The sequence below is a fragment of the Oculina patagonica genome, chromosome 12 (assembly GCF_052425735.1).
Source record: "Oculina patagonica isolate OP01 chromosome 12, crgOcupat, whole genome shotgun sequence".
NCBI lineage: Eukaryota > Metazoa > Cnidaria > Anthozoa > Scleractinia > Oculinidae > Oculina > Oculina patagonica.
This window is the reverse complement of record NC_135769.1, coordinates 30,851,003-30,875,945: the sequence shown is the minus strand read 5'-3', so window position 1 is coordinate 30,875,945 and position 24,943 is coordinate 30,851,003. Positions and strand designations below refer to the sequence as shown.

At 39.1% G+C, this 24,943-nt stretch overlaps 1 protein-coding gene and 1 long non-coding RNA gene across 2 annotated transcripts; one reads left to right on the top strand and one right to left on the bottom strand.

The window, feature by feature from the left end:
* The first annotated feature begins 9,492 nt into the window (after positions 1 to 9,492).
* LOC144631386 (anoctamin-4-like) lies at positions 9,493 to 24,828 on the top strand. The gene is made up of 5 exons (XM_078489809.1): positions 9,493 to 9,905; positions 11,097 to 12,649; positions 13,352 to 13,476; positions 23,496 to 23,919; positions 24,421 to 24,828. The coding sequence occupies exons 1-5, from the start codon at positions 9,615 to 9,617 to the stop codon at positions 24,650 to 24,652; spliced, it is 2,625 nt and encodes an 874-aa protein (XP_078345935.1). The 5' UTR covers positions 9,493 to 9,614; the 3' UTR covers positions 24,653 to 24,828.
* Positions 16,080 to 17,299, bottom strand: LOC144631421 (uncharacterized). Its single transcript, XR_013566730.1, has 2 exons — positions 17,153 to 17,299; positions 16,080 to 16,671 (listed from the first exon to the last, which is right to left on the bottom strand). It is a non-coding gene; the product is annotated as an uncharacterized LOC144631421 (long non-coding RNA).
* Positions 24,829 to 24,943: the final 115 nt, after the last annotated feature.

Here is a 24,943-nt window from a genome sequence, read left to right as displayed (position 1 = left end):
TGGCAAGCGCGAGAAATGTTTTATGCTACTGCTATTACAAATTTTAATTTAAGGGATAGAAAAATACATTTACAGTAGAACCCCTATTAAGCGGCCACCCTCGGAGAAAGGGCAACTGTCTCGCGCGATCGCCGCTTAACAGAGATTAAAGCAGCATAAGGCCTTTCAGAAAGGTTACGTTATTTAAATACATGATAGCGTAAAAAGGAATCGCGGAATCACTCAAGACGCCAGTAATCCCGTGTTTGAATAGTTTTATCAGCTTTCAATTTCCTTTGTAGACTCCTGTCTGCTGTCTGTCTGCTGTCTGTAGTAAATTACCGCTAAATAGAGGCCAAAAGAAAAAACATCGGGACGGCAAAAAGGTGGCAGCGGCCGCTTTGTTAATTGGAGTGGCCGTTTAAAGGGGGTTTTATTCGCAGTTTTATACTGACAACAGTTTCGCGACCTTAATGGCCGGCCGGTGTCTACATTGCCGGGCACCTACATTGTCGTAGCGCTTGACATTTCAATCATGTTCAATCCATAACAACCAGAACAATGTGGAAAAGTGAGTGCAATTGCAGGCTAAGCGGGATCGATATATTTATATGTAGTTATTATCACTACTAGTCTGGATTTCGTTAAAATTTTATTTCTTAGTTCTGGAATTACCTTTTTAGTGTTCCAGTGATCGTCCATTGTGGCCGGCATTATTAGCTACTTGTCTGACTTGGCAGGTAGCACGGACAGCATGTATTCAAGGGAAAAAATAATTGAACTTTCCGAGAAAAGGTAAGCAGCTGTTTTTCTTATTTACTCTCACCAGGGGGTACACAATTTCACAGCGTAACCTTTTTTGTAAATGCGGTAATAAATAATTACTGAAAACTGATGACCGCTGGAACTGCCCAGTTATCCCAGTGACCTTGGTTTTAAACGGCATTGACAACCAAACCCTGCGTTTATGTCAAGGAAGGGAAAGATGTGTAAGATATGTAAACTTTATACCGAGGCCCCGTGCGCACTAATCTGGATAAATTTGAAAACACATCTTTTATCCTCCGGTTTGGCCCACCGTCCACCCTAAAACGGTGTTTTTAGTCACCACATTGACAAAACGAAGCTTTCCGAAAACGGTCTTCAAATGGGCTTCACCGGCTAGGTGGTGAAGTGTGGACGGCGAAAACGGTGCCTTTGAAACACGTATGTGCAGGATTGAACGAAGTATTGTTTAATAGGTACTTCATGTTTGACTGTGTTATTTGACATTTCCATATTACTTCATATTTGACAGAATTTGATGCGGTTTGGTGAACTTGTATTAATGAGGACACTTTGTGATGCATTTCATAAGGACATGCATCTCATTTAATAGCGTTCAATCCTGGATATATCTGTTTTGAAACGGTGACGGCAATTAGTCATGTGATTAATCAGCTCGCGCAATCCAACGTTACGTGCGATGTAGCGTTTCCTCCCTGACTTGACAACTTTGTTATTACAGGCAACAAGCCAACTTAGGATTTTTGGGTCAATGTCCGTTGGATGAATTGAAGCACGAAGAGAGACGTTTATATTCTGATAGGCCAAGTGATTGGGAAACAGTTTCTTACAATTTGTCGAGTAACAATGTGGCATTTCAAGTTGAAAGTGTTTAAATTTCGCGTGCTGCACCAGCCATGTTCTATGTTGGCGGGGGGGAGCTGTCATTATTATTTTACTTTTACCTTATTTGGATCATGTGTACTTACGGCACCCCCGATCGAGTGTCGATCGACACTAGCGATCGACCATCGATCGACACTATCGATCGACACTCGATCGACCCACGATCGACACTCGATCGACACTCGATCAACATATCGGTCGACCCGCGATCGACACACGGTTGACAGACTTTCAATTTTCTTTGACACTCTATCGAGTGGCGATCGATACTAGCGATGACTACACGTTCGATGTCGGTCGACGTGTCGATCGGTACCTTACGGTCGGCTGTCGGTAGCGTGTCGGTCGTCTGTCGGTAGCGTGTCGGTCGTCTGTCAGTGATATATCGTTGGTATGTCGGTGATCTCAGTATTCCTCCTCAAAAGGCGGTATGTCGATCGATTGTCGATCGTGGGCCCGGGTCGATCGACAGTCGATGGAGGTGTCGATCGCAAGTATCGATCGAATTTTAAACTCGGAAAATGGCTTTGTCATTTCAGAGCTTTCGAAAGGCTAATGTTACTAGTTTCGCTACGTTCCTGTAACACTAGACTTTCTAAAAGTCGTGAGCATGTATTTTCCATCAATCGAGGAAATGTAACACGTCGTCTTACATTTCATTACATCTTTCTTTCTTTCTTAAATAAACATGCACCCGTTTTAGTTAAACAAAAAAAAAATAAAATACTTGACCGCCGAACATTCTCGACAGTTAAAACCTTCCCGATGTCACTTATCTTTTAAAATACTGCTTAAATTTATACAGGAGAGTCAAACTGTGTGTTTCGATTAATATAAAATTCGAACTTTGCGACTCGTAAAACGAGACAACATTTGAGCACTTTTTAAGAAAAAACATTTTATAGTACATGAACAACAGCAACTTATTATTTTTTATCTGTTTCGATAAATAGTTTGTGGAATGTTGATTAAACACAGTAAAAGGTTTATTGCTTGTAAGCTTGTGGGGCCGTGTACAACTTAAAATTTAATATATACTATTCAAATTTCATTGCTAATTACATTTTAACCCTTTAACTGGCAAATTTTCTCAAAAATGCCGTTTTTTAACCGTTAAATCAATTTTTTGGTTACCATGCTCTTACATGTTCTTACATTTGCTGTAAAACCGGTTTACTGAGGAGCTAGACTTTCTCAACGTTAAAGTACAACATGTACACCATTACTTTGACGCATGCGTATAAGCCCCATTTTGGACTTTTTGTTTTTGATTTTAATTTTTTTCTTCTTGTCTTTTTCCTTTCTTTTTTCTCGTCCCTTTTATTCTCCCTTCCTTTTGAACTTCATATCCCTGACAGCCTTAAAATTTTGGTTGAAAGGATAATACGGTAGGCCATTTCCGAGTTACCCTTTGCCACTGTTTCAAAACGAGTCTAGGTGCGAAACCATTAAAATGAAAATGAGTTTGATTTGCATGAAAATGGACCCGGACTCCCCCATGGGTTTTGTTTGCGACGCAGTATAACAATTTAAATTTTTGGTCTAACCAGCATGTCCTTGAGAGATTTGCCTCTCTTATAAAATATCATCAGAGGCCTTGTGAATATATTTTTCACAACGGCTGATTTTGTATTAAATACTAGTTATCAATTAATATTTAATTAAGGTCGCGTACTTCTGGGTTGCAGGTGGTAGTTACAAAAGGCAGTATTTTCTTTCTGTTTTTTTTTTAATTGTTTGCTGGAGCGCCGATCGACTGTCTATTGGCGAAATTGATTCCTGTTAGAGACCTCTTTATAAAGTTGTTTGGGTAGTCGCGCGCTTTAGGCGCAATTTGAAGTTAAAGAAGTTATCTTCAAATCTTTTTTTTTTGAAGAGTTTGTTGCTTCGCCTTTAATAAAAAAATCCTCTTTTAACACCCAGTGGATGACACGTGGTAAAGTGAATGTATTGGAATTTTTCTGTCGGCTTATAGTGTGTCTTGATGTCAAGGATATATTCTGTGTTAAATCTATCTCCTTTATAAACTACTGTGTCCAGGAAAGTTAAAAATAAGTTAATTCGTTCTATAATATTTCAGCAGTAAATTTAATTGTGGGGTGGAGTTTGTTGGCTTGTTTAATAAATTGACAAATGTCTTGTCGTTCATGACCCCAAATGGAGAACACGTCATCAATGTATCGATTCCATTTTCTTGTATTGATATTGCTTTGGCGAATAAGTCTTGTTATAATGTCTGCTATAAAGATGCTGGGAAATGCCATTTTTGTACCAATGGTAGTTCCATGAGTTTGTAGATAGTTCTTGCCATTAAATTGGAGAGAATTTTCCTTTAAGATAAAGCCAAGCATTTCCGTTATGAAGTGAGTTTGGATAGGAGGGTTGTTATTGTGGAACGTTTCGTATGCTTGGTATACTATTTCCATCCCTCTTCATGTGGTATATTATACCAGCTGGTTACATCCATAGATACTAGAATTCTAATCTGCTGTATATTTTTTTACCTGCAAAGTTGATAAAGTTGGTATTATCCTCGATGTACGTAGTTTAGCAATTGCTTGTAGTAATTTATCAACGAAAAATGAGATTTTTTTTCAGTTGGGCCCTCACACCCGGATATAATCGATCGATATAATGTAGAATACTACATATAATGTATATGTAGATTATTTGTATTTTAGGTGGAAAGGGAGTTTATAAAAACCATGTTTTGGATGTCACCTACGTGTTTGAGTGATTATCTCATCCACTTGGTGTTTTGTATCTTTTCAAGGTTAACCGCAGGGTTGGTTTTCAGTTCTGCGATCGCCTTGAGTTCATCGCGTGGCAGATCTGATTCTTTTTTTTTTATTGCAAACACACAATTTTTACATACAACAATACAATTATTACAACACTTACACAACTAAAGGGCTCTGCCTGCACTAATTACAATACAAATTTACGTTATTATGTCTTATTTACAAAGTTATATTCTAAGGTATTACAGTTTGATATTCTACTTACGCTACTAAAAGACGTATAACCCGGGCGGGGGGGGGGGGGGGTTCTCCCTATAATGGCCTTTACGGGGAGCCTCCGCCCGAAAGGGGTACCTTTTTCAGGCTTCAGGTATATGAAAGGGTAGGGATTTCACAAGTTTAGGTATATGAAAGGGTAGGGAAATCTGTTAAATATAAGTTAAATATTTCGAACAGACGCAGCTTTTGGCCGTATCGTCTTACGAAGTTGTATAAGCCCTGGGCTTATAACCGGAATTTCACGGTATTTACATTTGTGCTCGTACGAGCCACGGTAGGTCTAGCCTTATCTTTTTTCTTGCGGTTTCAAGCCGTCGTTTGTGGAAGCGTGTGAGGGCGTTCACGAACGCATGTTTGGCTTTAATTTTAATTTCCGCAATTTCCTACTGCATTTTGAAAGAATTATTAAACAGTGAGACACCGAGACGTTTTCATCGATAGATTGCGTCAGTTGTCGAGACGAATCCTCTGCTTCATACTTCCGGTTACTAAAGGGTTCTCAGGAAAATTCAGCTGCGAAAAAGTTAACATTTGCTGAATCAAATTCAAATAATGCTCAGTCAAAAGCGGGGGCAATGTTAGGGACTGGTCAGAAAGTACAGGGGGGGGGGAGCAGAAGGGGGGTGCAGTTTTTGAGTCCTCGAAAAGGGGTGGGTTATGTAATTTTGAACTACGCGAATGTGTAAGGTTTTCGTCGGGACCAACGAAACTGTCCGTCATACCGGGATGTCCGTATTAAGCGGGTGTCCGTAAAGCGGGGTTCCACTGTACTTTATTCTGTTAACGAGTACAGTTTTCGCGTGCGAGTTGCTCGGAGGTGAATACGAAAGGATATCCGGAGTTTGGGTAGCCAATCAGCACGCTAAAAACGCTATCCACTGTTTGAGTATATACTAATGAGTACTATTCCTAAGGCCTGGAAATGGGACCTTGAACAATTTTGCACCAGAAACAGACAATTGTGTGGATAGATTTATCCTAGCTCTATTATCTGCTTATCAAGAATATCTGGTGACGTCTAAATCGATGACCTCACAGGTGGTACAAAGAACCTGCTCTCATCGTACGACAAAGTATGTTTGCCATTTTTAACCCGACCTCTAGATTCACAATCAAATCATGAAAGGCACTCACAAATGTTTTTTTTTTCAGTAATTTCTCGTTTCTTTGTTTCATTTTTTCGTTTCTTCATAATTTTTTCTTAGGGGTTGACCCCCTTACAGACCATATTTTTTCGGTCGCCCCTTCCCCTTTGAAGCCAAATTTTCTGGCCAAATCCGTCGCTAGTCGGCCCCTCTCGATTTAAGAGAATGACACCCGTTAAAGATTATCACTTTGACGATTTCAGGTAACATTTTAAAAGATCTTTTTTTATGAATAGCTGGTGAGGATTCATTTAGAAGCAGCCCGCATAGGTTTTTTTTTTCTTTTTGAAGGACTGAACCTTTTATTTCCTAGTAAGATTACAAAGGACAGGTTGGATAAGTCTTATTAGTCAGTCATACATTCTGGACAGGTCAAGTATGTAACATTGGGTTCAATATCATATTTATACCTTGTTTCTTCCTCCTCAGGGAAGTAAAAATGACCAAGCTCTTACAAAACATAATTTGACATTACAAAAGCAAGGAAACCGATAGACATCTTTTCGCATTACAAACAACAGTAACATTTAGAGAAAAACTAACGCATTTTCTTTGGTGGATCTACTTTCACTATCACCCTGAATAGATTAAGCAATCAAGGGATATCGAATTGCATATCTCAAAATAGACCTTTTCATAGGTATCCTTACTTAGTTCATAGAAATTGCAGAATGTCAATCTTTTCTCAAATTATCGAGCATCAAACTCCCGACTTTTTCCATACATTTACTGTAACTTTTGCGCTCGCCCCAGTAGTTTTGCACCCCTGACTGAATATACCACAACAACTGAAAAACTTGCAGAACCAAAAATTAATCTAATTCGTACAAAATCAAAACACGTAAAAGGAACTTTTCACTTGTGTGGTTTATATAATCACTCATTCTTTTTAACATGCATTGAGGTTGTACTTCTTTCGCAGTTTCATAGGGGACGCCGCCCCAGAAGAGAGAAATGGGTACTTGGATTGTTCGACACGCAGTACGTGCCAGCCCGACCATACCTGCAGCTCGTAAGACGACGTAATGCGGCCACTCTTTTAGAGATTATACAACGCCAAGTACAACCCGGTTCAATTGTCCACACTGATCAGTGGGCAGCATATCGCCAGATACAGAGACGACTGGGTTTACATCACCGAACAGTCAATCATTCTCTGCATTTTGTTGACCCGGTCACGTCACTGGGGTACATACACAACACGCTGAAAGCAATTGGTCCACAGTGAAGGAAAAGTTCAAGAAAATGAAGGGAAATACAAACCCGAACTTTCTGATAGAATACCTGCATGAATTTATGTGGAGGAGATGGTATGGCGGTCCTCACCCAGATGGATGTTTTCAACGTCTTTTGCAAGATATTGCTGAGCAGAATCCCCTTTGAAAATAACGCTGACTGCATTCCGATTTAAGATATACCAAGAATCACAGAAAATTGAATAGGTCTATACTAATTAGGCGTTAGACTATTACTAATAGATCAATTAGAAACTTTAGAATGCATGGACGTGTCTGAAAAGTCAACTTCTTTTACTGGACGAAAATTTACTAGCGCTGAAAAGAAGATTTAAAAATGCCTTTAATAGTTACAAACACACGTTAATCAAACCTCATTTGATCGAAACATTTATACGTTCGATTGACTAAGCGGGACATTGAAACCGGTTTCAACAGGTTTCTAAAGTTATGTGTGGTCTTGGCATTATAAACGAGAGTACCCAGGCGATGTTGGAGTTCGATTACATGTGCGACTATAATTCGTGTTACTAAAAACGATTTGAAACTGATCGAAAAAATCTAAAAGTTAAAATGATGTTGTAAAAACTTATAAGAAGTTAAATTTTCGAAAAGTCTCTGTTGCTTTCGTCAGATTTTTTTTTTAAAATCAGCCTGAGTTTCAAATTGTTTTAATAAAATGATTAATTGTGATCGCCAGAATAACATCGACTAGACTTCGATTGAGTTTGATTAGTTTTTCGTTATGTTTGGTTCGATTGATTACGCGGGGGGTACTCTATGTCTTGTACGTTGAAAGTTTTTTTTTTTTAACAGCAGCAATTTTCATTTCAACGTTGTTCATCAGTTATTCTATTTAACAATTAGACTACGAGCCCAAAAAATTCACCCTTAAAAGAGCAACGCGAGCGCGATTGTTTCTATGTTTTTGCGATTGTTTTCTAGGTTTTTGTATGTGCGCGCGGAAAAAAATTTAGTGGAGAACAATAAAGACAATAGAGTGTTTCTGTCTCGGAACTATCGGTCTGATAGTTGCCCCTTGGAAATTTGATGTTCTTAAAACTAGAATATTATCCCTCGAAGCTTCGCTTATCGGGCTAGAGTGTCTGCAGATAACCTGAAATCGTGCCCTCCCTCCCTACTACAGATTCGAAAACGAAAAAAGAACGCCTGATCGCAGGTTAGGTCAGGTTTGTCTACAGACAAAAAAAAACAATTTAATGCATTTAGTGGGTTTCTTGTCTGGTTATGTTTATAAGCCCTCCCGGATATAACCCCCCCCCCCCCCCCCCCCCCCCGCTTATAAGCCCACCCAAAACTCCTTGTATAAGCGCAGGGCTTATAACCGGAATTTTACGGTATGAGCTTTTCGACTGCGTGGCGACCGCTATGACGATGTATGGATATCGATCAACACTCGACCGTGTGTCAGCAGAGCGTCGATAGAGTATCGACCGAGTATCGGCCGAGTGTCGACCGACTAGGAGGATACTATCGGCCGACACATGAGTCGGTCGACACTCGACCGACTATCGCCCGTTGTTGGTCGAGTGTCGGTCTAGTATCGGTCGACATGGAGATCGAGTGGCGATCGACATGTCGATCGCGGGTCGATCGCGGGTCGATCGAGGTGTCGATCGCTAGTGTCGATCGACACTCGATCGGGGGTGCCGTAAGTACACATGATCCCAAAAAGGATATTTTTGTTATGATAACTGTCACGCGTTTCATGTACACGAAAAACTGGTTCGGATATGTGGGGGCAACCTCGTCTCACGTAGGACGTTAATAAAATGATTGATTGATGTAACTGCTGCCAACATTAATGACCCAATGTTGGCACCTATCTTCTCCTTGCTGGTCTCCATACATTTCGTATGGCAAAAGTGAGGAGAACTTATTAAATATCAAGAGAACTCAGAACCTGTAATTTCGCATTGATGACAATTGTTAGAATTCCTCTTAACTATATATCTTTGACTACCTAATGAACAAAAGAAAATTATCCCGTGAGCAAGCATAATTGTGGGAAGGGAAAGACTCTCTCGCCCGCCAAGCGGGCAGCCTGTCCGCAGAGTACGTCAAATTGGGAATGGATTTATTGAAGGCTACGTGACTAGTTAGAATTATTTTGCAATAAAGGTCATTTAAACTTCACTTGGATTAAGAAAAGGAAAGGTATGCTGAGTGGTTCAGATATAAATGATCGACTGACAACAAAAAATCTTTAATCAGCATATACTGAACAATCTGTTTATTTATAGTTTTTTTGTGATATCCTTTGTTCGAACATTTTAGTATCCAAGGACGGTGCTTGAGTCGGGTGTGCTCATGGTGCTAAGAATATAGTCAGGTAAAATTTCAGTTTTCAAATTTTCAAATTTCAGTTTTTTTAAGCTTCAGTTTCTTGAACATACTCGAACGATATTTATTCATGTACTATTGTGTTTGAAAAATACCAGTGCTTCAAAAAGCAGCGAAGCGTAGAAATATTTTGGCCTGCGAATTTAATGTGTTCAAGGCGTTGATCAATTAGCACTGACTCTAAAGTCGGCAAACACAAAATGAGCGAAGCACCGTTTACAAGACTGTTGGAAGACGATGAAGAAAACGAACTTGATTCTATTAATTTCAGTACGGACGACAACCGGGGTCTATATTTGAGCGCCGGTGCAGGCGAGCCCAGGCGAAGAACTGATTACGTTCTGGTCTATGAAACGTGTCAAGAGAACGAAAGCGCGGACGAAGAATCCGTTGCAGAGGCTGAAAGATTGAAGTCTTTGAGAACAACTTTCGAAAAGAACCTTGAGAGGCAAGGGTTGATCCTGCAGCGAAAAACACGCGTGAAACAAAAGGTACGACAACCTGTTTATTTGTTATGTTGTTCAACTTTCATATTAGCATAAATTTATCAAAAATTAAATATCTTAAATTTTAATTTTCGATAAAATTATGCAAATACGGACGTCAGACAACGCCAAAGCAAGATAACAAAGAAGTAAACTTTAAGATTCGAGTTAATTGATAGCATCCGTGGAGAAAATGTCAGTAGCAAATAAGACTGGAAAACATTGTATATTGAAAGACACGATATTCACTTAATATCGCATCTAAAGTTTGCTTCTTTGATAGTTTTAAAATGTCATATTTACAGGTGTTTGTAAATGGCTGGGGGCAAGAGAACAAAATTCTAGAATATTGCGACTCTTCCAAGACTACATGCTTTCTTCCAGATTTAAATTGCGAATTTCCAAATTCGAGACGTCGCAAAACTACTGTTGTAAACGTGGCCAAATATTACAGAAATATGTGTTATGTTACCGACAATGTTTTTAGAAAAAATGAGTGGTTCTAAAAATTAGAGTTAAAAGGAACTGAGACACGAAGGAACTTGTCAGTGCAGCTACATGTCGCAGCGACTTGCAGATCGTATACGCACTGTGGCAGGGACAACACATTACGTGTAGCAGGGATATGTTGGGTCACACCGGGACGTGTCGCTGCAACATGTTTGCTGCAACATATCCATGCAATATTTTCACCCAGGTTTTATACAGCGTATACCTCTCGCTGAAAGTAATACCCACAGGTATATACAGTAGCAAAGTAAAACAAGTTCTTTTCGTGACACGATTTTATGTAATGTACTCGAAACATTAGTAATTCTAGCGAGACCATTATATTCGACGAGCTAGATATTATTCTGTGTTTTTAAGTACTCCTGATGCGAAGCAACTAATCCCTCTTTCCTGCACGGCAATGTTTCTTACATTTACTAACATTTAAATAGTTAAGCAGTTTAAACATTTTTATGATTTGTATGATAAAAATTGTTTGTTGCTGCAGCGGTGGTGAGGTGGGGTGTCTGAAGAGCACGCCTTAATTGCATAACGACTGTCTATCTGCATGTTCGTACCTGTTAGGATTGAGTTTTAGTGAGAATTCAATATATTGGAGTATTAGACTTGGAAACTACTTACAGAATTTTCTTTAGAAAATCGGCACCTATAGCTAGCTTACTTTTGACTTTTTGTTCTTTATGGAAGGATACTGAAGTCTTGCGTCATTTTGTTCTAATTCACGCTCCATGGGAAGTACTTGCCGAGCGAGCTGAATCCACGAAGCTAAAAGTTCCTCTTCAAGTAAACGATACCGTCTTCACATCTTGGCTGGAGTACCTGCTTGGTTCAAACATAGTTACGACTATCAAAAAGAAAAATCCTCTTGAGATTCGAGATGCTTCCATCAAAGAAACTCCTGTTTACTTCATGGCAAACTTCAGGAGGGATCGCCTTTCAGCATATGCCTACCAACAAGACTGCGACGAGGAATCCTTTTTCTCAATCATTGATCGACAGCATCTGATCCAGCAAATCTTTAACAGCACGCGATTCTCGGATGAATCGAATGATGTAGGGCTTACCAAGCTTGCTTATGATGGTGTATATCAAGCATGTTTCCCTTTGCATGAAGGCAAGCATGACTCATCAGATGGTGGAGTTGCAGTCAACAAGCGCCAGCAGCTGAAGAGAGATTGGGCAAGATTTGGAAGATGTTTCAAGTACCAGCCTTACGATGCCATTAAGGAATACTTTGGTCACGAAATCGGCCTGTATTTCGCCTGGCTTGGATTCTACACTGCCATGTTGGTACCACTTGCCATCGTAGCCTTGATCGTGTTCTTGTATGGCATCATATCAGCCGGCTCCTACATCCCAGTGCTTGACATGTGCGATGAGAAGAACCGGGATCGCTGGTACATGTGTCCATTGTGCGATCGCCAGTGTAGCTACTGGAATTTAGCACCAGATACTTGCGTTTATGCTAAAATCACTCATTACTTTGACAATGATTGGACTGTCGGCCTGGCGTTTCTTGCATCTATTTGGGCGTCGCTCTTCCTCGAGTTCTGGAAACGACGTCAAGCCACCCTTGCCCAGAAATGGCATACATCTGAGTTTGAAGAAGAGGAAGAAGAATTTCGTCCCGAGTACTTAGCAAACTTGGCGGAGGGGGAGAAAAATCCTTACGTACCTGATCCACTTACAGGAAAAATTCGTCCAAACGTTTTCAAGATCAAGAGGTTTCGTCGACTGGGTTTCGTGTGTAGTGCCATCACCTTTATGATTTTATTGGTCATTGCTGCTATGGTCAGCGTTGTTGTGTACCGAGCTGCAATTTTTGCAGTTTTAAGCAGCAGTTCGGACCAAAAAATCGAGAAAGGTGCGCGGATCCTCACAACAGCCACTGCAGCATTGCTTAATCTTGTAGCGATAACGATCCTTCAATTCGTGTACAACAAACTTGCTATCTTTCTGACTGATTGGGAGAATCCACCAACCAAGACGGCCTATGAAGATAGTTTCACCAGAAAAATGGCCCTGTTCCAGTTTGTCAACAACTACACCTCCATCTTCTACATAGCATTCTTTAAATCTGAGATGTTTGTTGGATCGCCAGGAAGATACAGGAGAGTGTTGGGCGAGTATCGACTGGACGGGTGCAGTGAACAGGGATGCTTTCTGGAGCTGACCATTCAGATTGCCACTATTATGGTTGGACAACAAATTTTCTACAACATCACAGAGATTGGAATTCCGTAAGTACCACTTGCTTTAAGCCGGGTTCACACGGTCAATTTTTATGTGACAAATATATATTTGATCGTGAAGATGACACAACAATTATTTGTCAGCAATCCAAAGTTTAGTGCGCAAGTAATGACCTTGGAAAGCAGAGATACGCAGAAAGATACGCGTGCACAGTGCCCAGTGAGAGATAGGGAGATTGGGGACCACATATGCTAACGCAACATTTGCCACATTTTTTGTGACGAGTCGTCTACACTTTTAATTTGTTACATAAAAGCTAACACGCCAGCTTGTCAAAACACATATTTAAATATATAAAAAATACATACAAATTGGCCAAATTTTCTCATCTTCACGAGCGAATAAAAATTGTCACATACAAACTGCCATTATAACAATTGCTCGTGTAAACTCGGCTTTGTATGAAATGAGAGTGATTGCAAGGCTGGTACAACGGCAAAACGGCATAGTTAATTGTTCAATATTTCAACTAGCTCGCAGAGCTAGTACTCTTCAGGGCCAGTACTGGCCCCGAAGAAGACTAGCACTGCTAGCTGACCAATTGGCCAATAAATTTTGCCCTTTTTGCCGTAACTTTTCCTTACAGGCCAGTTTATCTGGTCAGTTTATCTGCTGTTGTAGTGAGATTCAACCGTAGAAAGGAATAACAGAAACTAGACCGTAGTGATAACCCCGAGGTTTGTTTCTAGGTACCTGATGTTGTTAAGAAAAAGACGTCAGCAAAAGAACGCTGGCCACCGCCCACAGTACGAGTTGGATTTCGACTTGAACCCATTGGAGAAACATTTTATGTTTTGGGAATACCTGGAAATTGGTAAGTCTCGAAGGTTTAATGACGAGATATGTTTTTAAACATTCCGCATTTGATTCAAGAACGGCAGCTTTTGTTTTTGTACTCACTCGGCCTCAGAAAGAGCGACTTTTAAGTCGATTATGGTTCACTTAAAAAACAGCACTCTGTGTCTGTATTTAGGCTCGTTTTTTGCCAAAAAAGTGCTAAAATAATGCTAATTTTTTTAAAAAGTGCTCGTGGGTAACATAAAAATGCTCACTTTTTTCCGATTTTTTAAAACATAGAATATTACATTTTTCAGATTTTCAGCTACATTTTTCAACAATAAAATGTAACGATCAATGTTTGTTGTCAGAGTACGCTCTCGAGCTATCTCTGCCTTGGCTGGCTGGCTTCCATCCATTGTTCCTCGTGACAACGTGGATGACGTCATCTTGGAACGAGTGAGATGGACTGAGTTTCTAGAAGGCAACAACTGACGTATCAAACCTATTCCCCAGGCCTCCTCGGCTCCTTTGACTAAAATGAGGGCATAATGCATCTTTAAGAACACTTCTTTGAGAAAGTGAATCAAACTTGGAAATGAAATATTGAAACACCCCTTCATTTTTGGTGTGTAGGTAGGTTAACTTGGGGGATGAACAAAAACAAGCATATTTTGATTGATAGATCTATTGTTGCCATGGCAACCGCAGTTGGTCATGCAAGCCTCAGGTTCATGTTTTGAGCTAAGAAATCACTCTCAAAATATAAAAAATATACGAGTCTAGTTCTTTAATATGTGTAAACCAAATCAAACGAAATCCCAGCATAAAATAGAGTCATTCTTCTAGTTTATAAAAATTATCGTAAAATTATTTTGCGATTTATGAACAAGGAAAAAACTGTCGCTTTATCATAGTGTCTGTCGGCCATTTTGACAAGTGGGAAAATCAAGCACGACCAATTTCGCAATTTCTCGCAAAGTGCTCAATTTCTTGAAACCAAATTAGAAGCAGAATTAAAACGGTTATTGTAGTTTCTAAATATTATAAAATATTTTGGGGGAAAGTTATATTTTCGCCATGGGCGTTCAATACATACAAGGCAAATTACAAAAAGTTGCAAGATTGGCCATTTTGAGGGCCGCACTATTTCGCCTAAAACGGCGTAATAAAGATGAAGTCAACTTTAAAATATTTTCTTTCACCTGGTATTTTACTTAAATATGACAAATACGATTTTGGGCTCGCGAATTTGGTGAAATCTAAATTAATACAAAAGCCTACCTGGCAAGTTTTTGCAATTTCTTCAGGACGACTTGTCTCGAATTGTCGTGTGGGTTTCGCCTCCGCTCCTCCATGTTCTTGACCAAATTGAGCACAGAAACTAGTAAAAAGGCCAAATCTAATAGTTTGGCACATTAACATCCATTTGTCTGCGTTCCAGACCACAAATTAGGTTGCATTAATCCGCATGACTCGATAAACAACAGCTGGCCGCCATGCAAAAACACATCCGTGATGAATGTTTGTGATTTCTGCCGTCGATTACCAAATCTGTTAAGCACAGTCCACCGAAAAAGCTATATAAATCACTGTACTTAGCAAATGTATCATCTGTGAACAACAAAGAGTGATACTTTTCGAGCAGCGCGAAATGTTGTCTAAACGAACGGTGGTGAACGAACACACTGGAACTAAAGAAGACACGACTGCTGACCGGATGTAACGCAATACAAATGGTGTTACGCCGGATGTAAGTGTGTTTAGGATATCTCGTGGTTCTTTTGGCTATGGGATTTTGTCTGTCCATCTGGTATTAGAGGTGGATGGTTTTACAGCGACAAAATAACAACGAAGATATAATTGCCAGATACAATCGTACCACAGAAGTTGAACCTTTATTTTACTGACGATGAGTGTCATGACTGTCATCTGCATTTCAGACGCAGCACAAGAATAAACACAGTGGTGCATACATCGGTCAGAAACTAGCATTTATTTATTTATTTATTTTGCCACACAAACAAAAAATAGATAATACAAAATCAATATACAAGATAATAATTAATAAACAGGACTAAAATATAATATAAGATTAGAAACAAAATGGCGAGGGAACCTAATAAAAAACCACGGGGCTTGTAAGCTTAGGTTCCCTCACAAGAAAAACAGATGACTAGTTAAGGTACTGAAGTAATGACAAGATTTGATAGAAGACGGAGTTAATAGTTATCAATAATATATGCTTTAAGTTTTCTTTTAAAAGATGCCAGTGATGAAGAGCTTGAAATTTCAGGTGGAAGTGAATTAAAAAATTTAGGACCTTGAAAGAATACGGAGAATTGTCGGATATTTGTTCTACATAATGGTAGACGAAAGGAGTTTGCATGCCTTGTATTATAACGATGGATCTGATTGTTGATTGTGAATATATTCTCGAATTTTTGAGGGAGAGTAGCGTTTTTAAACGAGAACATAAACTGACCCAAGAGCATTAAATGAATATCGTGAAATTTAAGCAAGTTAAGCTTCTTGAAAATAGGTTCGGTATGGGCTTTATAGTAGGACTTGTTCACCATCCTAATCACACGTTTTTGCAAAATTACAATAGCATATTTCATAACGACGTCCTTGTCCTCGTTAAAGGCTACGCCGTTTTTGTTATTAGCTGAATCTTAAACAACAACAACAGTTAAAAAACCTCGTCTTTTCTGGGTCGTCTCCAAAATACTGTGCAGGATTATTTTTATACTGATAAACTTATTACAGACTGGAAAAGGCGTCGCATTCTTTTAAACTACGATTGCCCCTTATAGCTGCAATACCAGAAGTTGTTAAGGTATTTACTTTAACTACACTATGATGTTACCAGAGGTCAGATAAGACTCGTTGATTACTATACTCTATTGCCTGAAAGCTACACCCTTCACAGCGACACGTATCTATAGTGCTCCGCGGTGGGGGAATGATTAAACTAAATGCTAGAATATTCACTATGTTCTATACAAATTACATGGCCATGTGGATACGAAGCTGGAAAGTGCGTCGACGTACGGCTCTTTCTTTCGGCCCCCAGACACGCCCTGAACGCCGTACTTACGGCATATGCTTTTCAGATTTGGCAGTGTAAGCTTTGCACGGAGTTGATCTTTGTTCATGGAACACAAGGCCATCTTCTTGTAGGTTAAACAGCTTTCCACTTCTGACACAGCTTGCTCTTCTACTTCCATTGCTGCTAACGAAGCAGAAATTTCTTCAGCAACCCGATGAATAATCTCTGCTCTTTCTTCATATGATTCTCTAGCTCTGCCTCTGGGACACTCTTTCTCTTGGCAGCCATACGTTCCCTCGAGGGTGGGGGTAGGGTGTATGTGTGTGTGGGGGGTGGGGGGGGGTGGGGTTTGCTCGGAAGAAGCACCTGTAGGAACGAACGAACAAATGCGGAATAAATAAATCTATGAATGAGCAAAGCAACCAACAACGGACGAACGAATGAATCAAAGAATGGCTGAATAACAAAACGAACGAACGAAAGAGTAAATAAACAAAATGTAAATGAAAGAGTTGGGAATGAATCAAAGAATAAACGAGGGAATAAAAGAACGAACGAAACAACGAATAAAAAAAGAAAAGTAATCGAAAGAGTAAGTGATAACCCTCATAAAACAAAGTTAATTAATTTAATTTAATTTTGGTTTTCTCTGTTATCATACCAGATCCTACGGGAATTAGCTTTTCTGTCGTCTCCATAATATATATGGATTGCTGTTTGACCAGACCACGGTCCCCTCTTACTGCACTTTTGTGGTTCGCCAGTTCAGGTGGTACTTGACAATATTTACCTCGGCCTCTCCAGTAAATTCCTAGAGATCTCTGTGGTATTGACAAAGTATAAGCTTCCCTACATCGTTTTGATTAACATCAAAAAATCATTGTAAAAAAAGTGTCCGCGGATGTTGAGTGACTTGATGTTAACAGACTTAGAAAAAGCACAACACGCAGTGTGAAAATGCAAATGAGAATAAATAGCTAATAATAGATTAGGCCAAATGTTTTATTTACTTACCAGCACGGCAAAGAATCAGATCCATCTCTTCGCGTATTTCGTCTCTAATTTTACCAAGTCCGTATGTTTGCGTGCCTGGATATATCCTTGTTACATTCGCTCAGTGTTGCATTATTTCCAGTGCACGCACAAACCTGCTCTTTGTGACTTGAAAACGAACATCTCTCGGCCATGTTTACTGTTTCGAGAGATGTTCGTTTTCAAGTCACAAAGAGCAGGTTTGTGCGTGCACTGGAAATAATGCAACACTGAGCGAATGTAACATGGCCATGTTTACTGTTTCGAGGCCTTGCTTGGGACATGATAAAAATGGAAATAAGGGGTTTCTGCGTTCAGTACTCTAAAAGAAAAAACAGAGAACGCAGAAACATTGAAAAAGAGCTCTCGAGTCGTATCGAGCGTTTAATGAAAATCTTAGAAACCAACAGATCGAAAGAAAATATCACAGAACTTTATCGACTTCGATCAGAATTAAACAAAATTGCCGAGTATAGAACTAATGGTGCTATTATCAGAAGCAGAATTCGATGGCACGAGCATGGCGAAAAAAATACGAAATATTTCCTCAATTTAGAAAAAAGGCAACACTCCAATTCCTTTATTGCAAAACTTAAAATACATGATGATCAAGAAATAACAGAAGCCAATGAAATCTTAAAATGCCAAAAACATTTCTATAAGGACCTTTACTCCGCCGTACCAACCGATAATTCGAATGATAAAACTTTCTTCGATGATCCAAATCTTATTCGTCTAAGTGACGCTGAACAAATCGATCTTGAAAACCCCCTAACGAAAGAAGAATGCTTTAAAACTCTAAAAGAGTGCGCAAAGAATAAATGCCCAGGAAGCGACGGCCTTTCGGTAGAATTTTATTTACTCTTCTGGCCTCTATTAGGAGATGAAATGGTTGCAAGTTTCGATTATGCTTTCACGCACGGAAAGCTAAATATAACCCAGAAACAAGGCATTATTAAAGTAGTGCCCAAGAAACGAAAAAACAGACTCTACTTAGAAAATTGGAGACCGATATCCCTTCTCAATATTGATTATAAAATAGCAGCCAAAGTCATAGCTAGCAGACTATCTAAAGTTCTCCCAAACATCATAAATGACGATCAAACCGGGTATATCCAAGGTCGATATATCGGACAAAACATCAGACTCATACAAGATATAATGAAAGTAACATCCCTAGAAAACATTCCCGGCCTCGCTATTTTCATCGATTTCAAAAAAGCTTTTGACTCGCTCGATTGGAATTTCTTAAACAAAACCTTGCGGTCGTTTAACTTTGGACCTAACATTCAAAAGTGGGTTAAAACCTTCTACACCGATATCTCCAGTTGTGTCATCAATAACGGCTACGCGTCGGAATTTTTCCATCTTCAAAGAGGCGTAAGACAGGGGTGCCCGCTATCTGGTATCCTCTTTGTCCTCTGCGCTGAAATCTTAGCCAATGCTATCAGAAACAATCAATACATCAAAGGCATAAAAATTTGTGACAAGGAATTTAAAATTTCGCAATATGCTGATGACACGACTGCCTTTGTTTCTGACATAACCTCAGCTGAAAAGCTGTTTGAGATACTGAACGCCTTTCAGCGTTCTTCAGGACTAGAGGTAAACAAAACTAAAACCGAAGGAATGTGGCTAGGTGCTCTCAGACATAACTCTGAAGCTCCCTTAGATATTGCTTGGCCTTCAAAACCGATAAATTCCCTTGGAATTGACTTTACCTACAACGAGGAAGTCTCTTACAAGAAAAACTTTGAACAAAAATTAGGTTCAATGAAAAGCATACTCAACATATGGCTTCCAAGAAACCTCACTTTGTATGGCCGAATAACTATACTCAAAACCCTCGGACTATCCAAACTCATCTATAACACATCAATGCTGTCTTTTCCGCCAAACTTCCCAGCCTTAGTAAAGCAAACCATTTCCGATTTTGTTTGGAACAGTAAACCTGCTAAAATCAAGCACACGACAATGATAGGACCAAAGACAAAAGGTGGTTTAGATTTACCGGACTTTGACACCATAAACAAAGCATTGAAAGTCTCCTGGATACGAAGATTACATGAAAGTAAAAATAACGCATGCTGGAGTCACATACCGTTATCGTTTATAAAGCACTTAGGAGGACCTTTTCTATTTGAATGCAACTATGACCTAAAATCGCTTAAAATAGATATTCCAATTGACTTTTATAAAGACGTCCTTTACATCTGGCAGACTATTAACCAACACTCTCCAGAAACAAAAGAACAAATACTTAATGAAATCATATGGAACAACTCTTTTATCAAAATTGAAGGCTTCTCCGTGTATTATAGAAAATGGCACGAATCGGGGGTCGTCCGAATCAAAGATATTTTCTGTGGAAACAACTTCTTAACATTTAATGATTTCTACACTAAATTCCAAATCAAAACAACATTTCTCAAGTACTGTGGCTTATGTAATGCCATACCCGCTAGCTGGATCCGTTCACTAAAAAGCTCTGCTGACGAAGCGCAGCGCAAATCAGATCATAACCAGAAAATAGATATCGGTAAATTGTCATGCAAAGTGGCTACCAAAATTCTCATAAACAAAAAGTTTGAAACCCCGACCGCAGAAAGAAGATTGAGGCAATTGAGTCTGGACGATAGCACAATACGCGCTATCTACGATATTCCTTTTAAAGTAACAAAAGACACTCGACTTGCTATCTTCCAATTCAAAATTATTCACCATATTTTACCAACCAATTCAACCCTTTACAGAGATAAAATCAAGGACCATGATAAATGCCACCTATGCACGCAAACGCAAACCCTGAGACATCTTTTTGTCTCTTGTCCGAATGTACAGACTTTCTGGAATACGTTTGCTACGTGGTGGAACGTCAAAAATGACGATTCCATTGAGCTACACGAGAAAAACATTATCTATGGTTTTACAACTAACTTTCCTTTACGACTTGGCTTAAACCTCTGTGTACTCATTGCTAAATATTATATCTACACTGCCTCGAGAGATGAACAACACTACCACTTCGAAACCTTCCTAGCCCTTCTAAAAGATAAAATATCTATCGAAAAAAGCAGCTCAAAGTCTCAAATTCAACTCTAAGGCTTTTTTTTAGGTGAAATTTTGTAAAGCACTTTATTTTATCTATTTATTTTATTTTATTGTTTTCTTTCTGCTTCCTTTTGTCCGTAATTAGTCTTTGTACTCGTCACGAAGTTTTTTTGTTTACCTCGCTTTTTCTGTTTTGTCTACTTATTCTTCTTAATTGTATAGCTTTTGCATCTGTAAATAATGTAATGTTTGAAAGGACAGGAATTTTAGCTGATAAAGAATTAACATAAGCAAGCACTGTAAATAAGTACCGTATTGTTTTTAAAGCTCAGACACATTGTACATGAATGTAGCTGTTTTTTTTTTTTCTTTTTTGTTTGCAATAAACTATTAAAAAAAAAAAAAAAAAAAAAAAATGTTTACTGTTTCGACTTGACCAGTTTATTTACCTCACTCTCCAATATGCAAATTTTCTTTTCAGAACAAGTTGATAAATATACTTCCGGTCAGATAGTCCCCCATCAAAGAGAAAAAAGGGAAAAGCACCAAATACGTGTAACAATTACTTAAAAAAAGTATCGACGTAGAGAATATAAATATTTTTTTAGAAGCATAGGTGGCTCGACAAGTTTGCTCCTTTTGTTACTAATTGGCAGGTGGTGATTAAATATTTCAACTTCGTTATTTCTGATGTGTACCCTTGCGCCCAGATTAGTAATAGATTGGAACATGCACTAAATTATATCACTTATGTCGAACAACAAATGAGCAAGTAAATACAAATCCAGAAACAATTTAAAGGTTGTGCAACATTTAAGTGTACAGATGTGGTTACGGTTAAAGTCATTAAACCAAACAAAACAGAAAACCGAAAGTAACATTTTGAAAGTATATCCGGTCAGCAGTCTTGCTACTCTCATTTCCGGTGTACAATTCCTTGTCAACACCAAGTCCTTCGCTTCACTATCAACGCGTACCTTTCGATTTTAGCAAAGCATGTTCGACTGAATTATTCCCAGGCACGTATTTACCGAGTACTGTTACCACGAAGCGTTTATTTAACTCTCTGGATGGACAGTATAATGAATTTTGGTACTCGGCCGGCGATATAAACCAGGGAAGTGTGAAATGGCGAACTCTTGTTTATCAAGTATGCCGATTATAATGTATCATCAGTTGTGGTCTAAAAGCAGGGAAAAATGGATTTTAATGTGGCAAACTGTTAGATTTGGCCTTTTGCTGGTAGCTGTGCCTAATTTGGTCAAGAAAATGGAGGGAGCGGAGACGAAACACTCGCGACAAGTCGTCCTGAAGAAATTTCCAAAACTTGCTAGGTAGGCTTTTGTATTAATTTAGATTTCACCAAATTCGCGAGCCCAAAACCGTATTAGTCATATTTAAGTAAAATACCAGGTGAAAGAAAATATTTTAAAGTTGACTTCATCTTTATTACGCCGTTTTAGGCGAAATAGTGCGGCCCTCAAAATGGCCAATCTTGCAACTTTTTGTAATTTGCCTTGTATGTATTGAACGCCCATGGCGAAAATATAACTTTCCCCCAAAATATTTTATAATATTTAGAAACTACAATAACCGTTTTAATTCTGCTTCTAATTTGGTTTCAAGAAATTGAGCACTTTGCGAGAAATTGCGAAATTGGTCGTGCTTGATTTTCCCACTTGTCAAAATGGCCGACAGACACCATGATAAAGCGACAGTTTTTTCCTTGTTCATAAATCGCAAAATAATTTCACGATAATTTTTATAAACTAGAAGACTGACTCTACTTCGTGCTGGGATTTCATTTGATTTGGTTTACACTTATTAGAGAACTAGACTCGTATATTTTTATATTTTGAGAGTGAAATTCTAGCTCAAAACATGAACCTGAGGCTTGCGTGACTAAGTGCGGTTACCATGGTAACAATAGATCTGTCAATCAAAATATGCTCGTTTTTGTTCATCCCCGAAGGTAACCTACCTCCACACCAAAAATGAAGGGGTGTTTCAATATTTCATTTCCAAGTTTGATTCACTTTCTCAAATAAGTGTTCTTAAGTGGTGAATGGTCCTTCAAAAAATACGTGTCTCGCAAAATCTTAGCCAAATTTCAAGGGTCTCGTCGTCTCGAATTTTTCTTTGACGCCTTCTCGGAGTCTCGATTTCTTTTGCAAGGCTAAAAAGCTCTCAAAAGGTCTCGGGCTCGCAGAAAAGATATCAGTCTCGCCGTCTCTCGCATTTACCATTCGACAAAATTAGACAAATAGTCAGTCGAAAATCCAAAATAATGCTAGCAGTGCTTTTTAGGATAAAATGTAAAAAAAAAAAAAAAAAAATGCTCGCGAAGCCAAATAATGCCAAAAAAAGTGCTAGCACTATCGGTAAGAGCCTATCTGTATTCGCATTTGTGGTGCCATCCTTTGTTTTCAGACCTGAAAACCTCTCTTCATATTTATTTCTTGCATTAAGATGAAATTGCCACCAACCCACTCCTCCACTGGCTCGAGTGTTGACTATGAAAATTCAATCATAGCACAAATAAATTTCTACCCCTTATTTACCATCTAGACCACTGTTGGCTGCGTTACACTGCGGGAAGCCGGGGGAAGGGGGAGCTGGGAAGGCTTTAGCCCCTCCCCCCCCCAATACTTCCGGAAAAATAAAGATTTACTAAGAAAAGTAGTAGTAGTCAATTGGAAAACTGTCCACAGTCCATGCACTGGAGTAAGTTGCTGCGTCGTGCACAGTGATACGTCTTTTGCTCAGAATTGTAGAAAGCGTTATTCTGATTAAGTATTTGTATATGATTCATACACTTTATTTTACTTTATAAGTGTTTATGTTTTGATTTCCTTGCACAGTAGGATTTCCCGGACTTTCCTAGGCTCTCCCCTTAGACAAAATGTCATATTTTCCTTTAGTTTTGCAGTACGGCTTCATAACGATGTTTGTTGCTGCCTTCCCGCTTGGTCCATTGTTTGCGCTCATCAACGTCGTCATCGAAATTCGCGTGGATGCCATCAACTTCTTGTGCCACTTTCGTCGTCCCGACGCCGCCCGAGTAGAGGACATAGGAGCCTGGTACAATGTTCTCGAGGCTGTTACTAAGGTTTCTGTGCTGGTGAACGCGTTTGTACTGGCATTTACCTCAGAGTTTATTCCGAAACTCGTCTACAAGATGGTGTACTCATCCCAAAATGAAGATTCCTTTTGGAAAGGAACGCTGAAGGGCTACGTCAATAACAGCCTTGCCTATATTGATTTGAAGACCCTCTACACGTGGGAAAATGGCACTCAACCACTAGACCCCACCAAGAATCTCAACTACACTCGAGACTACTGCAGGTAAATGGATATCATGTACATTCGAGTAGTTTCATGTCATTTTCGGATTATTATCAGTACCGCGTTTACGCTAAAAAAGGATTAGATATTTTCGGGTGGAGGTTGCTCCTGAGATTCGTTCGGGTCAATAAAAAGTGACCCCGATAACGAAGTGGCTGTAAGGCGGAGTTTAATCTGTATCCTGCATCCTTTCCCTTGCTGGTTCATAGCCTTATTAAACAAAAGTAGGGCTAAAAAGTAACCGTTACCGTAACTTATTTTGAAAATATTCCTAACCCTCATTACCCTCTATCGCCGTCATAACCCTTTGTTATTACTTTGGTCATTTTCCCAATTAATTTTAGCTCCAACTCGATTTCTTCAGTCTTTTCACAGCGACTCTGGGTCTCAAGTTTTTCTGGAGATTTCTATCAGTCATATGATCAATTAGATGCTTAGCTGGTGAGAAGATCAGAAGAAACGAAATTAAAATCATTTTGCATTTTTGTTTTATTTATTCAGGTTTAAAGGTTACCATGACAACTTCTATCCGTACAAACGCTCGACCGAGTACTGGAACATCCTAGCGGCACGCCTCGCCTTCGTGTTTGTTTTCCAGTTTACTGTGTACGCCATCGCTGCTTTCATTGCGTGGGTAGTTCCCGACACCCCTGAGGAGCTGGAGTATAAGGTGAAAAAAGAGAAAGAGCTGGCAAAGGCAGTACTTCAAGATCACAATAATGCGAACTTATAATACTTACTTTAGCATGCATGTTTTTGGTAAAATAATTCAGATGAAAAGTGAAAACGATGTAGCGAGAAATTTCAACTTTTGAAATGAAAGCTGTTGTAAGTGTTACGTTAAAATCTCACCATTTCATGAAAATGGCAAAAATAAAATTTGTCACTGTGGGTTGTATTTTCTGTCGTTTTTAATTCACTTCAACTTCTTTTTTTGAACAAACCTCAGTAATTTTATATTAGCGTACCCATTAGGACTGAGGTTCGACTTCTTACTTCTCCAAACGTAAATGCTATCAGGAGT

Excerpts from the sequence above, each read along its gene's own strand:
- LOC144631386 (XM_078489809.1), top strand. The coding sequence starts at position 9,615 with ATGAGCGAAGCACCGTTTACAAGACTGTTGGAAGACGATGAAGAAAAC. Across the intron at positions 12,650-13,351 it reads ATCACAGAGATTGGAATTCC|GTACCTGATGTTGTTAAGAA; the intron begins GTAAGTACCACT and ends GTTTGTTTCTAG. Across the intron at positions 13,477-23,495 it reads TTGGGAATACCTGGAAATTG|TTTTGCAGTACGGCTTCATA; the intron begins GTAAGTCTCGAA and ends ATTTTCCTTTAG.